The sequence below is a fragment of the Hakea prostrata genome, chromosome 1 (genome assembly GCF_041222555.1).
Source record: "Hakea prostrata isolate BN-2017 chromosome 1, UWA_Hpros_2, whole genome shotgun sequence".
NCBI lineage: Eukaryota > Viridiplantae > Streptophyta > Magnoliopsida > Proteales > Proteaceae > Hakea > Hakea prostrata.
The window spans coordinates 16,380,682-16,397,755 of record NC_142600.1 but is presented as its reverse complement, the minus strand read 5'-3'; the positions used below and the strand labels follow the sequence as shown (position 1 = coordinate 16,397,755).

At 36.4% G+C, this 17,074-nt stretch overlaps 2 protein-coding genes across 2 annotated transcripts; both read left to right on the top strand.

Annotated features, from left to right (window-relative positions):
* The first annotated feature begins 738 nt into the window (after positions 1–738).
* Positions 739–2,588, top strand: LOC149027875 (uncharacterized). The gene is made up of 4 exons (XM_089144047.1): positions 739–901; positions 1,012–1,141; positions 1,934–2,403; positions 2,452–2,588. Exons 1-4 carry the CDS (start codon positions 739–741, stop codon positions 2,586–2,588), a joined length of 900 nt encoding a protein of 299 aa, XP_089000173.1.
* An 11,491-nt stretch (positions 2,589–14,079) lies between these two features.
* Positions 14,080–15,878, top strand: LOC149027874 (transcription factor MYB1-like). Its single transcript, XM_089143937.1, has 4 exons — positions 14,080–14,242; positions 14,356–14,485; positions 15,233–15,702; positions 15,751–15,878. Exons 1-4 carry the CDS (start codon positions 14,080–14,082, stop codon positions 15,876–15,878), a joined length of 891 nt encoding a protein of 296 aa, XP_089000063.1.
* The last annotated feature ends 1,196 nt before the right edge of the window (positions 15,879–17,074 follow it).

The window sequence follows — 17,074 nt, the reverse complement described above, 5'->3', positions numbered from 1 at the left end:
GAAGTATTCACAGCGGAAGTAAATCTGATCCACGTTCTCGTTTCACCATCAAAGCTCTACAGGAAGATTCCACAATCACTAACAAAGGGAATAATTTCCACATCTTTTGAAAACTTACGTAATGAATCACTATTTTTCTAGTGATGCGGTAGTTACAAATATATAACCTATATTTTGCAACTGTTATAATATGTGAGTTTCCAGATTTGCCCTGGACATTTAATTTATTAATGAATTCCAACACATACAACTTGCTCCACTTTTAACTTATGACCTCTTTGGCCTTGTTAAGGCCTCTATGGCTTATGCTTTGTCAAATTTCCTTTTGTAGTCACTTGTCTTCTTCCTATTCTCTCTTTTTATTTGTCCAGAAAAAGAATGAGAGAATGTAAGTGCGTGCAACTGTTCAAGGCCTGTCTTTCCCCTTTCTTATTTCTTCTGTTTTGTTATTAATGGTGTAGACTTGGTCACATGAGGAGTCCTGTGCAATGGGAACCAACGATGAATCGAGTTCTAATTATGGTAGCTGAGCCTGAGATTCTGCACGTGATTGGTAGGATAGTTGGATAGATGATTGCTACTCGACAAATGACTTTCTTCACGTTTATTATCATCGTTGTTATATTAACGCCTAAAAAGAAGCATCATCTAGGTCATGATGTCTCTATAAGTAAGGCATCTGCGGCTCTTGTATGTCATCGATCTCTTGTGACTTCAGAACCCGAAAGAGAGAGAGAGATGGGTGCTGGTAGTGGTGAAAGTGAGAGCAAGAGGGTATGTAGATGCTGTGAGAAAGAGGAAGTGAAGAGAGGAGCATGGTCTGTTGAAGAGGATGAAAGACTTATGAACTATATTAACACCCATGGTGAAGGGAAATGGAGAGTGGTCCCTCTGATGGCAGGTAAGGTCTTCATTCATCTCATCTGCTCTGCATGCATGAAATGGATACGTAGTGATGAGACAATGCATGGGTACGTGGTGGTAAGTCTTAATATTAATAAAATTTTGCAGGTTTGAAGCGATGTGGGAGGAGTTGCAGGCTCAGATGGTTGAACTATCTAAGGCCAGATATAAAGAGAGGTAACATATCCGAGGATGAAGAAGATCTCATTATCAGACTTCATAAGCTTCTCGGTAACAGGCCAGTCACCTCAACTTTGATTTTTTCTTCCTTTTTCTCTTTAATTTATTACTTTCTTAGATTGAGATGAAAGCACGTAAAGAATAAGGACACAAAGAAAATATGCTCCAGATCTTATATATATATATATTAATCTAGTGTATACCTTGTAACAGTCTCTATCATCTCATAATTTATTAATAATCTTACTTTCTTGTGGTGCCAGTACTTGTGGGTTCCATGCAAAATACGTTTGATTATTAAAGCCAACATTGTAACTTTCTGAAGAGATATTTTCTGTTGTTGAAATCGTAGCCAAATATACCTACTTTAGAGGTCTAAAATTGCAGTTTTTCATTTCCAAATGATGGTAAACCTTAATTAGAGGAGAATGGATCCTCTTTTGTACAATCACACGCACACGCGCCTACGCTGTATAGATGAGTTTTTTTTTTGGTCAGAGTATGGATGAGTTAAGTGTAGCTGTGTTTGGTGTCTATTCTGGGAACTAATTCTGGGACTGAAACACATTCTAAACTGAAAGCAAAAAAGGAGGATCAGGTTTTGAAATATGTCGTAGACCCAGAGTCTTCAAATCAGTGATGGTTAGATATGTTAAAGCTGCAGTCTCAATTCATTTGCAATGCATTAGCTCGATCTTAATTATCATGAGATGCACATTTTTTCTCTATGTTTCAATGAATGAGCAGAAAATTTTATGAATTCCCAGCAATTGCCATAAGCTCATGGTTCATAATTCATAAAAATGTGGACTGATTGGATTTTGATGATCATAAAACTTTGATTTTGCAGATGGTCTTTGATAGCAGGAAGAATTCCTGGAAGAACAGACAACGAAATCAAAAACTACTGGAACACGATTTTGAGCATAAAAGTTCATGGTAAAAAATTAAGAAAGAAACCTACGAGGCCTAAAAATAAGAAACTGGAAGGAATTTCATCATTGGAGTTGCCCATAGAGAAGTTAGAAAACAAAGATCAGTCCATTCAGGCCAAAGCAACAGAGTGCAACAAGGGTTCTTCCCCAGAACGTGAAGGAAATCATATGAACTCTAATAATCTTGAACTTGCAGCGGGTGGAGAGAATTCGATCCTGGGAGTCTCAGACTTCTCAGATTTGTTCATAAATACCGACACCAACGAGCTTGTTACCTCAGATTTTCTAAATTCAGATTTCTTTCCAGTTCCCTGTGATGATGAGATTCAAGTAGCCAAGGTTGCAACGGATGATGGAGGTATTGGAAGGAAAACAAACCCATCTTGCTGCAGCTTTGATGTTGATTTGCCAACTAGTAAGATGATTGCAGTAGACTCTACTACCACTACTGAAGCAAGGCTGGAAAATGGAACAAGTAATGACAATGTTCAAATCAATTCAATTTGGGATCTTGATAGCGTGTATTCATTTTTGGGTTTAGAGGATGAAAGATGGAAATACAATAAATAAAACTTCATTGAACTCCTTGCGTGTCATTTATCCTTACCCTAAAGGAGTAACTACCCTATCATATTTGTCACATATATGTATTTTTAGGGTTTTCTTGTTCTTCTTTGAACTACTTTGTCATATTTGTCATATGTATTTCTAGGGTTCTTTTATTTCAAAATCAATGACTCACATACATCTTCAGTATTAATTGATTAAGTTATTGTATCTAGCTAGATATAGGGGTAGTTTTTCTAATATTCTTGCCAAAGATGATCTCTATCCTAACACAACGTAAGTATCCGCAACATAGTACATTGAATTGTGTTGAAACTTTTTGAGTAAGTATATCTCAATATCCTCTTTTCGCAGCTCAAACTTTATCCCAAATAAAATCTATATATATAATCAAATATAGAAATTTTATGAATAATAAATATACAGATAAATCTAAGCATGCAAATTTATCACTTATCCCATCCAAATGATTGCAATTATCACATCAGACCCCAAGACTTCGTGCTGAACAAGAGAAACAATAAATTTTGCTGGGAATTTTTTGTTTGAATAAATAGAGAACTTTATCACTATTATTTTTTTATTTGCTAAAATTACAACATACTTTTATGTAATATTGTCTTTTTTAGTAAAAATGTTGCATTGTATTGCGAACATTGTTACATATTTTCATTTTTTTTAGCAAGCTAACCATTAAAAGAGGAGGATACATTTTTTTTTATCCCAAGGTGATGTATGTTTTTCTCATGTTTGAACAGTAGTGGAAATAATCAGCAAGTGTTGCTTGATTATTAATGTAATCAATTTGCGTTACGCCCAAGATGGTTGAATTTGGTGTCTAAGGGTAGGTAGATGACAGTGTTCCGTTTGCCTTTCTTTGTAGTTGCTAAAAGACAATGTATGTAAAAACTTAATGAAAATAAAATAAATTAAAACTTAAAAAATGATTGTTAATGGTAGTAGATAAGATTAGGTGAGAGAAAGGAAAATAAAATAACATAAATAACAAGAGAAGGTGAGACGAAAGAGAATACAATAACGTGAATAACATGGTAAACCTTGGGTGAAGTGAACATTATTTACATTAGCCATGTTTGAATCTTCAACACCACACATTCTCTTTTTTTTTCTTCTTTTTATAATTTGTGGCAACCAACCCGAGATGACATGAGAGAAAGAAGGAGAGAGGGGTTGGTGAGAAATCGTGCAAAATCACTAAAAGTTGTGAAATTTTGATAAAAAAGCAAGATATCGTTGAAAAATTGGAGATATCTTACATTTTCGAAATTCAACGGTTGTTTCGGTTCGCTTCTTAACGAATCAGGCAGAGTTCACTGAAAATTCGGCCAATTTTGCCGAAAAGTTTTACCTTGCTCACTTGTTAATTAATTTGTAATTCATTTTTTTGGGATAAGAGTTCAATTCATTTTATATTAGAAACATTTTAGGAAGTGTGACATAAAATTGTGGTTTCAACCAATAGATATGTGGATTTTTACCAACGGGGGTTGGTCCAAGTGGTAAACAGCTTGGTCCGCAAGGTTCAGGTATCGAAACCTTGTGGATGCAAAAAATCCCCCCTGGGAGACTCACCCACCATAGCTAGGTGTGCAACCCGGATCGAACGCCAGATTAGTCAGGGCAAAACCTTGGAAACCGAGGTTGGCAAACAAAAAAAAAAAAAAAGAAAAAGAAAAAGATATGTGGATTTTTTCACTGCATTTTTTTTTTGATTTAAGGTTCATTCGGGCCAGCTTGCGTGTACCACGATTACATCATCAGGAGAGCTTTTATATAATTAATATAGAAAGGGGCTTCGCCTCTGGACCCCGAGGGATTCGAACTTTGACTTCTTATGTGGAAGCTCCAACAACTAAGCCACCCCTCGAGGTTGATTTTTTCAATGCGTTGTTACCGGTGCCAAAAGAAGTTCATTTAGATCCTGGGGACCTGCTTCAGAGTCCCTCAGTTTCATTAGGAAAGGGACTTGTGATAAAAGATTCTTTAGCTTTTAATTTGTTATCTAATATATTTTTTCTATTTTATAATATAAATCTAACACAGTTTTTTTTTTGTTTTTTTTAATAATAATCTTTTCAATGCATATATGTGATTTGAATAATGTAATGATAATGCAAAGTTAGCACAAACAACTTTAGTGATCCAGCATTTAGTGCATTATCTTACCATGCTTACTTATAAGAAAAGAAAAAAAATTCTGATCATGTAGTGTTTTACATCAGCATAAAGGGATACTGACATGCAAGGGATTTTTTTCGTTTCACTTCTTCTCACTCCAATGTTTAATTAAAAACCACGCAACTAATTAAGTAGTAAAAATATGTTCCTTTGATAACCCAAAGATGTCAAATAAATTAAAAATGATCGTGCCATGAAGAATTGTTTTTATTTTTATTTTTGGGTGATAATGATGTGTTAATTGTGCATCAAAACGTGATCTTAGGGGTTCCATCCTCCTAGGAAGTACTAAAAACAATTCTGTCAGTCAATTTAATCTGCCTTGCCACACAAACATAATTAATTAGAAAAAGACTTTAGAGATCCCAGATGTAATTTTGTTGAAGATGGTTTCAAAATAGATTGATGTCGACAATTTTGGGGGCAGTTTGGTCAACAGTAGTTAAGAGTTAAGACCATACCATGAAAATGTGAAACCAAAAAAATCTCAAGGGTTAAGGCTTGAGCACAGAGTTTCAAAGTTCCATCTCAAGGGTTAGCGCCTGTTTGGTTAAGTGAATCCAGAGATTTCAAATGTCTGGATTCACAAATGGGAGATTTTTACCCGTTTGATTGTGTGAATTCTTGGATTCATGAAATCTAGAGATTCACCTTTTTATACTAAAAATGTGAATCTGTAGATTTATGGGTATGAGGTGAAATCCAGAGATTTCACCACTACTATAAAAACGTTAAACATTTGAACCATAACTCAATAAATATTTTTTTAGGATATTTGAAATCTCTGGATTCATGAATCTAAGAATTATACCCGTTTGGTTGTAAAAATCTCCAAATTCATGAAATCTAGAGATTTACCTTTTTACACTAAAAACGTGGATCTGTAGATTTATGGGTAAGGGGTGAAACCGAGAGATTTCAAAAAAGCTATACATTTGCACATTCACAAAAATCACGTCGATTAAATAGTTTTTTAAGATTAATCCACAAATTTCATTCAACAACCAAACATTTAATTTTATAAATTAAGACTCCATAGATTTGAAATCTCAAGATATTTGAAATTTAGAGACTCATGTAACCAAACAGGCCCTTACTAATTTCATTCCAAAGATTCAGGCTATCTAAATAGTTAATTTTATGAACCATGACTCCAGAGATTTGAAATCTCTAGATTTTTGAAATCTACAGACTCAAGTAACCAAACAGGCCCTTATTAGACAGTACGAGTTTCAACTTTTCGACAATTTTTGGTACCTTTATTTTGGGGCTTCATTTCGTGTCACCTATAGCGATATAACAAAAATATTACCCATTTAATTTCAGCAATATTTCGTTGATTTTTTCTTCATTGGTTTTTATTCCATTCCCATTGGCTTGTCTTCTTTTTTTTTTTTTACTCCCTGAAATAATCACTTCATTCCATGACATGTCTTATTTTGGTAGAATTCGTGAATCAAGATATTTTATCCTAAGGATAGGGAATATCATGATTCTAACATTCATTGATTCGCTCTATACATTCAAGAAGGTTCTACTTTTGAATATTAATAAAACAAAACCCTTTAGGTATATGGTAACAATGGATCAAAGTAATTATGTCTTACCTTCAGAATAGAAGAACTATACTCAGAATTTGTTACTTAGGTTCACCAAAGCTTTATGCATTTTGTCTACCAACAAGTCATTGCTACGTTTTGATACGCAGTTCCATATCCACCATCTATAGATAGCTTTATACTCAAAACCTGCAATTAAATTATGGGATTTTTCACGTGTTTCATATATTATTGACAACTTAACTTTTTGAGTTTGGTGTTTAAAAGCTTTATCAACATAGAGAAAGAGGCACAACTTGACAGACATTCTAGCAGCCATTGTTGATTTATATGGTTGATTTTGATTGATGATGATCTGTCTTTGGAAAGTAAGTTATCCTTTCTATTTTTGGAAGTCCAAGTTAGGTGATGAATGAGAGAGAACCTAAGGATTCGCAATTATGAAGGTGAAAGATCAAAGAACGCTAAAATTTTACTAGTCTAGGAAATTAAAAGATAAGATTGAGGAGACATTGAAGTAAGAATCCTAGGTTACTTTTTCTTTTAATTTTTTCATTTTTTTAAGGTAGAAATAGGTCTATGTATACATGTGCGACCACACAAGGCATCAAGATTAAATAAATAAAGAAATCCAGGATCCAAACTAGGCCAAAGAGTTCGGCACGCTACAAACACAACCTTACCAGCAAGGAAGTCAGCCACAACATTGCACTCCCTTTTAACAAAACAAAAAGAAACATTTTGGAGCCAAGATGCAAAAATTACCACATCCCACACCAAGCTTTGAATGTCCACTAGAATCAACTCCAGCTTGGTCATGAACCTAATCACTTTCGTAGAATCTGATTCCATCAGGACATTGCAAAAATTGTCCTCCAAGGCAACTAAAATAGCTTCACGCAATGCCAAAATCTCACCAACAAGGATCGAGTCGAAATAGGTTGGGATTGCTAACCCATTAATGGGCCTTCCCCTCGAATCTCTACAAACTAAGCCCTACCCACTCCCACCCCTGTTAAGAGCTGCATCCACATTAATTTTCACGAACACAATAGGAGGACACATCCACCGATCACCAACACAAGACGACTCCTCCCTTCGGTTCAGGATCTCTGCCCTTTGATCGCCTCCACCACCGCTTTCTCAACAACCTTCTCCAGAGTCCATTGCACACCTTCGAAGATAAGTTAGTTTCTAGCTTTTCAGATTCTCCAGCAAACATAGGCTATAAGCGATGAGACTTCCTTAAAACCCTTTTTATCCTTCGGTAAGCATAGCTTCCATTCACTGATCGCCTTGTGCATCATAGGATTCGGGCGGCGAGAAAGACAGAGGGGATGCGAACCACACCCTATGCGCAAAATAACAGTCCAACAAGATATGATCGATAGATTCCAACTCACCACATTTGCTGCATCTAGGTCAAAGTTCTCGATCCTCTTGGATAACTCAACCGCCAAAGGTAATGCTCTTGCACACGCTCTCCACAACATATATTTGATTTTTGGAGCTGAATGACAATTCCAGATTTTTTCCCATACCACCGAATCAATTTTAGCTTTGTAAGAAACCACTGATGATGATAGCTGGATGCTTCTTTCCCTCTCTTTCAAATTTAGGATGTGATGATAAGTAGATTTTACAGAAAATATTCCACTTCTTGCTGAACCCCAAACTCTTATGTCTTCCCTAGAGATTAAGCTGATTCTTCTTTTTAGAATCTCCCTCGCATCCGCTTGGTCAAACACTTCATTAATTAGATCCCTCATCCATGTTCTGACTCTCCATCAATTAACTTAAAGACCCAAACAATTCCCCTGTGATCTCTGGTTGCAACTTTTGATTTTAAAATCTGACTTGAGAGGATCCACAGATCTTCCCATACTTGGATGGATGTTCCATCCCCCACAGTTCATACTAAGCTTGTTTTAAGAATCTTCCTGCCCTCTTGAATACTTCTCCATGCCCAAGAAGGGATTAGAACCAGCCGCAGTAGATAGGAAATCAGAATTGGGAAAATAAATTTGCTTCAAGAATCTTACCCAATATACATCCATAGTATTCCAAACTTTCCAAGCTAATTTGCATAACAGGGCCAAAATCTGTAAGTAAGGATCCCTAAGGCCTAACCCACCACTATCTTTTGATTGGCACAGCTGCTCCCATGACACCCAACAAATTTTCTTTTCCTCCCCATAGAAAATTTATCGTATCTTTTTTTATCTTTTCATGATGGGATATGGGAAGAGTAAAGTGGGAAGCAGCATAGTTGTTGATGGTAAGTTCGATAGATTTAAGAAGCACTTATTTCCCAGCCATAGATAATAGGTTTGATTTCCACCCCTGCATTTTGTTGCTTGCTTTTTCTTATCATTTTTGGGTAAGAAATTCTAGGAACGAATGAGACTATGAATAGAGTGCTGAAAATTAAGGTAATTTTCATGACCCCCTGAAGTTTGGTTTATGTCATTTTTAATCCAAAAAAACTAAAAACTTTGTATCTGTCTCCCTGTGTAATAGAAAAAATCAATTTAATGACAAATTATTGTTTCTATAGACCAATTTGCCCTTATTCTTTTTTTTTTAGGTAATTTTTATCTAGACCCCCAAAGGTCAGATTTATCCCTATTGGCTTCTCACTTTTCTCTTCCGTGATTTTTTTGAAGCAGATGCTCTCATTTGTTCAATCCTCGTTCGATTCATTCAAATTGCAAGAAGAGGAAGACCACCACACAAGATGGAGGTGATGAGAGCCCCAGAGAGTTGAAGACGAAGAAGGTGGATAAGACAGAACTGTAGAAGGAGACAGGACAAGTTAGAGGGAAGACTGAAGGTAGAATATGATCAAGGTTGGCGAAAAGAAACAATAACAAGAATCGCTGTCCCTACTAAATGGAGTCAACTACATATGGATTCTAGCCTTTTAAGTAGTTCTGTTTGAGGTCATACTAAATAAGGTCGAATATTTGATATTTGAGGAGATAAAACAATCATTGTATCAGCATAATTTTTCAGTATGTCTTCTCTTTTTTCTTCTTAGTTAACAAAAATAGCCTAGGAATCCTGCAAATTGGACCTGCCTCTGTAGCACCATGCATAACTGAAAACAAGGATCCGAGGCTTTCAGTAAAAACAAGGCGAGAAACATCTATATAAAAGAAGAGAAGATGAAGGATGTGTAGGTCTACCTCAAACTAGGAGAGTGCCTCTCACCAAGGTTTGCTGTCCCACACAGCCACACACACCACATGGAATTCAAGGGGTTGCTTTCCAAATCGTGGGAGGCTAGGGCCCTCCTTTTCTATGAACTGCTTTACCACAAAAATAAAAAACCTCCCCTTGCTAATGAAGATAATTGAACAAATAGCAACAAATAAAACTTGGAGAAAAGAATGCAGCTACCTGTAAGCATGGCCTGCAAGCTTCCTGGCTTCTGCATGTAGGCACAATGAAAAATGGAAGTATGAAGCTGCCTCCATGGCAATGCAGAAATCCCAGATTGGGTGATGCTTGCACGAGTGCTCCCAGTGGCGAATGTGCATGTGAAGACTCCAGATACCCATGCAAATCTCCCATAAAACTTGCAAAGGAATAGAAACTCAAATTATAGGAACCTAATGATTTTACTGACAAAGACAAATGACTATCTAATCCCATGTAGAACCTCAATTGCCAATGTTGGGCTTGTGGCATTGGCTAACTGACTAAGTGAACCCAAAGTTATAAAGCACAGCACACAACGTTTTGGACACTCAAAATTCCATATCTTAGCCCATGGTTGGTCCAGTTTCATGGTTCAGTTCATTTTCGCCCTCCTTGTATTTACAAACTGCATCAGCTCTCCCCATCCCGGAAAAATAATCTTGAGAAAGAGAAGTTGAACCAGACTCACTTACACAAGCAACCTTCAGAGGAAAGTAGAATTCAGCAATCATCAACTATCTGCCATTCCCTCGTATTTGACACCAAACTAATGTAGTCCTAATCACTGAAAATAAGTTTCAAAGAAAACCAAAATAGCAGATGAATATAGAGTATGATAGAAAAGCCTTCTTGATCTGTACACAGATTCTGTCAAACACACACCTAAAAAAGCTACTTAGACATGCATATCTAGGCTTAGGGATCTCACCAACATCATACAAAGAATTTGATTTGTAATTGTTGGTGAACCTCGACAAGCCCCACGGAAACTCTACCACAACAAATCACAGAGGTCAAGTTTGAAGAGTTTTTATCTCAAGTGAATTACCTCAAGTTGTTTCAATCAAACATTAGGAGTTGGAGTCTCTCTAAAACGATTATCACTCTTGTCCAATCGATATTTGAAATTCAAGAATTGTAACTTAGTGTACATACCATTCAATATCAATAATTAATACAAAATCGTAACAGCTTCTCTATCGTGGCCATAGGTTGAATCAAGCAACTGAACCACGTTAAAACCTTGTGTCTTCTTCTCTATTTCTCCTTCTTTCTCACATAAAATATCAATTTCAACCTGGCATCAAAAGCCAAGGTCGGTCTCCATGCCACACGTTTCCCTCCCTCAATAACTTTTTTCTCCATCAAGCTGAACGAAAGTAACTATATATCTCATGTGGAAGTCTCATCTTATTCCACTGCCGCGTACATATAATCTATATGGGATTATTGATGGGACCGATTCATGCCCACCACCCACTGTTGCGGATTAATCTTCCACAGCTTCCATCCTTCCATTGCAAGTTCCTAATCCGACGTACAATCATTAGATATGCCAAGATCAGCTCTTAATGTGCTGGCTCACTGGATCATTGACAAAGATGTGCATGCCCAAGTAATCATTGCACCAATGCTAAAGAAGTCTTAAGATCAACTAGAAAGGCTCTACTCCACTTCCTCCACTACATGGATCATACAACTTCGTCTTCATCATATTCAAAATATAAAAAAGGGAGGTAACACCATTCATGAATATCTTTTTAAGATTAGAATTGTTGCGGATCAATTAGCTTCTATTATTGGGAAGACTGTAACCAATGATGATTTGCACTTATATATATTTTAAATGGTCCTGGTCCTAAATATGTTGCATTTGTTACCTCTAATTCTATTGGTGAGAATCCAGTTTCTTATAATGAATTGTGTGGTATGCTATTAACCCAAGAGATCCAATTAAAAGTTGAGTTTGCTTCCCTTGATTTACAACCCTCAGCCAACGTGGTTGTTGGTTCTGAAACCATTGTTGTTCTTAAACCTTAATCTACCCCATTTTGCAACCAAATAGAGGTCGTTTTGATGGCTGAGGCTGCAATAATAGAGGTTGGCCCTTTTCTAGTCGTTATGATTAATCCATTATTCATGGATTAGACTTTCCCTAATGCAAATGGTTTTAGAATTTTAAGAATACCAATGGTTTCAACATTTTTCAACTGCTGAATTTTGTCATTGCAACCGAAGAGTGCACAAAGCTTTAGATTGTAGGCAGCTAGCGTTTTAACCATGCTTTTAAAAGTAGGTCAAATGTATCTATTGCAACGAATTTTTCAACTTATAACTCCACATCAGTTATGGATCCAGCCTGGTATCCAGATTCGGGTGCAACCCATCGTATGACCTCTGATTTTGGGTCCATTAATTCACCTCAACCATATCATGGAGAAGATTAGGTGCAAATGGGTAATGAGACATCCTTGGCCATCATGAATACTGGTAATTTTTCTTTAAACCCATTTGGTTATTTGATTCTTCAAGATGTTCTACATGTTTCTGATATCAATAAAGAAATTGCTCTTTGTTTCACAATTTACAAGATATTACAATGTCATTTTTGAATTTTATCCTGATGTACATTATGTGAAGGATCGCAAAATAGAGAAGTGTCTTCCCCAGGGTAGGACTAACAATGAGCTTCACCAGTTTCATCTCTCCCCCTAGCAGAATTTTCACGATCATGCAAAGGGTCTCATTGGTGAAAGGACTAGTCTCTCTCCAAATTGGCCACCCCAAATTTCGAATTGTTCAACATTTAGTTACTAGTTTTGATTTACCGTTTACCAAAGAGAATGATTTTTTTATTTTTTATTTATAGTGCTTGCCAGCACTCTCTTTGAACATTCTATTTTTATTTTAGAACATCCATTAGACTTGATTTATTCGAATATTTGGGGGCCTTCACCTACTCAATTGAGTGATATTTGATGATGCTTTTAGTAGGTTTATTTGGTTTTATCATTTGACTCTTAAATCTGAAATTCTTGGTGTTTTTCAAAAATTCAAGAAGTTGGTTAAAAATTTGTTTGATCATATCGCATCAAACAATTTAATAATGACTGTCCTCAATTGAGTGAAGAATTTTTGTTTGTCTCCAAATTTCTTATTGATTGATCATAAATTGCGTTGTCCTCACACCCATGAGTAAAATGAGATTATTGTTGAAACTTGTTTGACATTATTAGTCCATTCCTACACTCCTCAAAATTATTAGGTTCATGTTTTTGGCACTGTAATTTTCCTGATAAATAGAATGCCTATTAGGGTTTTGAAAAATAGATCTCATTGTTTGGCAGAACCTGACCCACGCAAGAAATAATTGAGGGGCGGGCATAAATAAAACAAATGACGGAGTGAAGTGGACGAAAACGTGAAATCGGTGGAGCAGCCGCAGCCCTACTAAAAGGTGTCCAGCACCGCTTGGAAAAAGACTTCATCATTGATTGATCATTGACTACGGGTCTTCTAGGGATAAAAAGAAGAATGCAGAAAATTCCAGTTCTTTGATTGTCTCAGGTCCTGGGCTTTAGCCTTCCCTTCTTTCCACGTAACGAAACACAGTCCTACAGTCAGCAACATCGACTTCTCTGACTCTCTCTTTCCAACACTTCCAGGTGGGCTAGTGTAGGCTTCATAGGCGAACCCAGAAAGTATAACAGGCAACAGCAAGGCTGATTGATGTCAAAAGAAGCCGAAGCAGTTCAATCTCTTCCTCAACTATAGATTCCTGTAAAAAAAACATCCGAATTTGACGTGCAGAAGCAACATATTAAATTCTTCACATCTCTGCGGCTGTGATTCAGCTCCTAAACCCTAACTTTCTCTGGTATATACCCCAGTAAAAAAACAACTTGGCAAGTGAAGCAGAGGTAGGATTCCTAAGATTCAGAACAAGCCTAGTGTAGAAGGGGAGCAGAAACAGTGGAACCTATAAACTGGGCTTTGGTGTAACTTCCGAGCATGTAAGGGCTACGCCTTATGGCCTACTTTCCATACAACTTGCTCCACTTTTAACTTACGGCCTCTTTGGCCTTGTAAGGCCTATGGCTTATGCTTTTTCAAATTTCCTTTTGTGCTCACTGTCTTCTTCCTATTCTCTCTTTATATTTGTCCAGAAAAAAATGAGAGAATGTAAGTGCGTGCAACTGTTCAAGGCCGGTCTTTCCCCTTTCTTATTTCTTCTGTTTTGTTATTAATGGTGTAGACTTGGTCACATGAGGAGTCCTGCGCAATGGGAACCAACGATGAATCGAGTTCTAATTATGGTAGCTGAGCCTGAGATTCTGCACGTGATTGGTAGGATAGTTGGATAGATGATTGCTACTCGACAAATGACTTTCTTCACGTTTATTATCATCGTTGTTATATTAACGCCTAAAAAGAAGCATCATCTAGGTCATGATGTCTCTATAAGTAAGGCATCTGCGGCTCTTGTATGTCATCGATCTCTTGAGACTTCAGAACCCGAAAGAGAGAGAGAAATGGGTGGTGGTAGTGGTGAAAGTGAGAGCAAGAAGGTATGTAGATGCTGTGAGAAAGAGGAAGTGAAGAGAGGAGCATGGTCTGCTGAAGAGGATAGAATACTTATGAACTATATTAACACCCATGGTGAAGGGAAATGGAATGTGGTCCCTCTGAAGGCAGGTAAGGTCTTCATTCATCTCATCTGCTCTGCATGCATGAAATAGATACGTAGTGATGAGACATTAATGCATGGATAAGTGGTGGTAAGTCTTAATATTAATTAAATTTTGCAGGTTTGAAGCGATATGGGAGGAGTTGCAGGCTCAGATGGTTGAACTATCTAAGGCCAGACATAAAAAGAGGTAACATTTCCGAGGATGAAGAAGATCTCATTATCAGACTTTATAAGCTTCTCGGTAACAGGCCAGTCACCTCAACTTTGATTTTTTCTTCCTTCTTCTCTTTAATTTATTACTTTCTTAGATTGAGACGAAAACAATGTAAAGAATAAGAACACCTGGACACACAGAAAATATGCTCCAGATCTTACATATATTTAATCTAGTTACTTTGTTACAGTCTCTGTCATCTCATAATTAATCAATATATGTTTGATTATTAAAGCCAACTATGTAACTTTCTGAAGAGACATTTTCTGTTGTTGAAATCGTAGCCAAATATACCTACTTTAGAGGTCTAAAACTGCAGTTTTTGTATTCCAAATGATGGTACGTAAACCTCAGAGAAGAATGGATCCTCTTTTGTACAATCACACCGCGCGCGCGCGCTCACAAGCACGGACGCACGCCTACGGTGCATGGAAGAGTCAAGTAATGGCTGTGTTTGGTGTCTATTCTGGGAACTAATTCCGGGACTGGAACAATTCTAAACTGAAAGCAAAAAAGAAGAAGGATCAGGTTTTAAAATATGTCGTAGACCCAGAGTCTTCAAACCAAGGATGGTTAGAAATGTTAAAGCTGCAGTCTCAATTCATTTGCAATACATTAGCAAGGTCTTAATTATCATGAGATGCACCTTTCTTTCTCTATGTTTCAATGAATGAGCAGAAAAATTTATGAATTCCCAGCAATTGCCATAAGCTCATGGTTCATGATTCATAGAAATGTGGACTGATTGGAATTTGATGATCATAAAACTTTGATTTTGCAGATGGTCTTTGATAGCAGGAAGAATTCCTGGAAGAACGGACAACGAAATCAAGAACTACTGGAACACGAATTTGAGCAGAAAAGTTCATGGTAAAAAATTAAGAAAGAAACAGACGGGGCTTCAAAATAAGAAACTGGAAGGAATTTCATCATTGGAGTTGCCCATAGAGAAGTTAGAAAACAAAGATCAGTCCATTCAGGCCAAAGCAACAGAGTGCAACAAAGGTTCTTCCCCAGAACGTGAAGGAAATCAAATGAACTCAAATAATCTTGAACTTGCAGCGGGTGGAGAGAATTCGATCCTGGGAGTCTCAGACTTCTCAGATTTGTTCATAAATACCGACACTAACGAGCTTGTTGTCTCAGATTTTCCAAATTCAGATTTCTTACCAGTTGCCTGTGATGATGAGATTCAAGTAGCCAAGGTTGCAACGGATGATGGAGGTATTGGAAGAAAAACAAACCCATCTTGCTGCAGCTTTGATGTTGACTTGCCAACTAGTAAGATGACTGCAGTAGACTCAACTACCACTGATGAAGCAAGGCTGGAAAATGGAACAAGTAATGACAATGTTCAAATCAATTCAATTTGGGATCTTAATAGTGTGTATTCATTTTTGGGTTTAGAGGATGAAAGATGGAAATAAAACAAATAAAACTTCATTTAACTTCTTGCGTGTCATTTATTCTTACCCAAAAAGGAAAACTATTTATCACATTTATCATATATATTTCTAGGGTTCTCACGTTGTAGACTCAACTACCACTGATGAAGCAAGGCTGGAAAATGGAACAAGTGATGACAATGTTCAAATCAATTCAATTTGGGATCTTGATAGCGTGTATTCATTTTTGGGTTTAGAGGATGAAAGATGGAAATAAAACAAATAAAACTTCATTGAACTCATTGCGTGTCATTTATTCTTACCCTAAAAGGAGAACTTCTTTATCATATTTTTCATATGTATTTCTAGGGTTCTCTTGTTCTTCTTGAACTACTGTATCATATTTGTCATATGTATTTCTAGGATTCTTTTGAACTACTGTATCATATTTGTCACATGTATTTCTAGGGTTCTTTTATTCTTCATTGAAATAAAACAAATAAAGCTTCATTGAACTCCTTGCGTGTCAGTTATTCTTACCCTAAAAGGAGAATTACTTTATCATATTTGTCATATGTATTTCTAGGATTCTTTTTAACTACTGTATCATATTTGTCACATGTATTTCTAAGGTTCTTTTATTATTCTTTTTAATTATGTAGATCCTCCATGTACAGGGTTTTTCTCACTTGGTCTAAGAGCGGTTATAACGTATGCAGCCTTACTAGAACAGTTATTTACAAAATTATGCTGGGTGACCCAGCTTTATTGTGATCTAAAGCTCATAAGCTCAAGTGGAACCTATAATATAATAAAACCCTAAGTTTTCAACAGAAATTTCACTTCTAAAATCAAAAGATAAAAATCTTAAGAAAGTTTTCTGCTTGATTTCAAATTCTATGTCATACATCTTCAGTATTAATTGATAAAGTTATTGTATCTAGTTAGATATTGGGGTAGTTTTTCTAGTTAGATATTGGGGTAGTTATATAAAATTTCAACTCAATTCAGGTACTATGTTGTAGATACTAACGTTATGTTAAGATAGAGATAATCAATTGTGAAGAACAAGTATAGTGATTGCAATTATCACATCAGTCTCCAAGACTTCGTGCTGAACAAGAGACACAATAAATTTCGCCTTGGGGATTTTTTGTTTGAATAGATAGAGCAACGTTATCTCTACTTTTTTTTATTTGCTAAAACTACAACAAAGTTTTATGTCATATTCCTTTTTT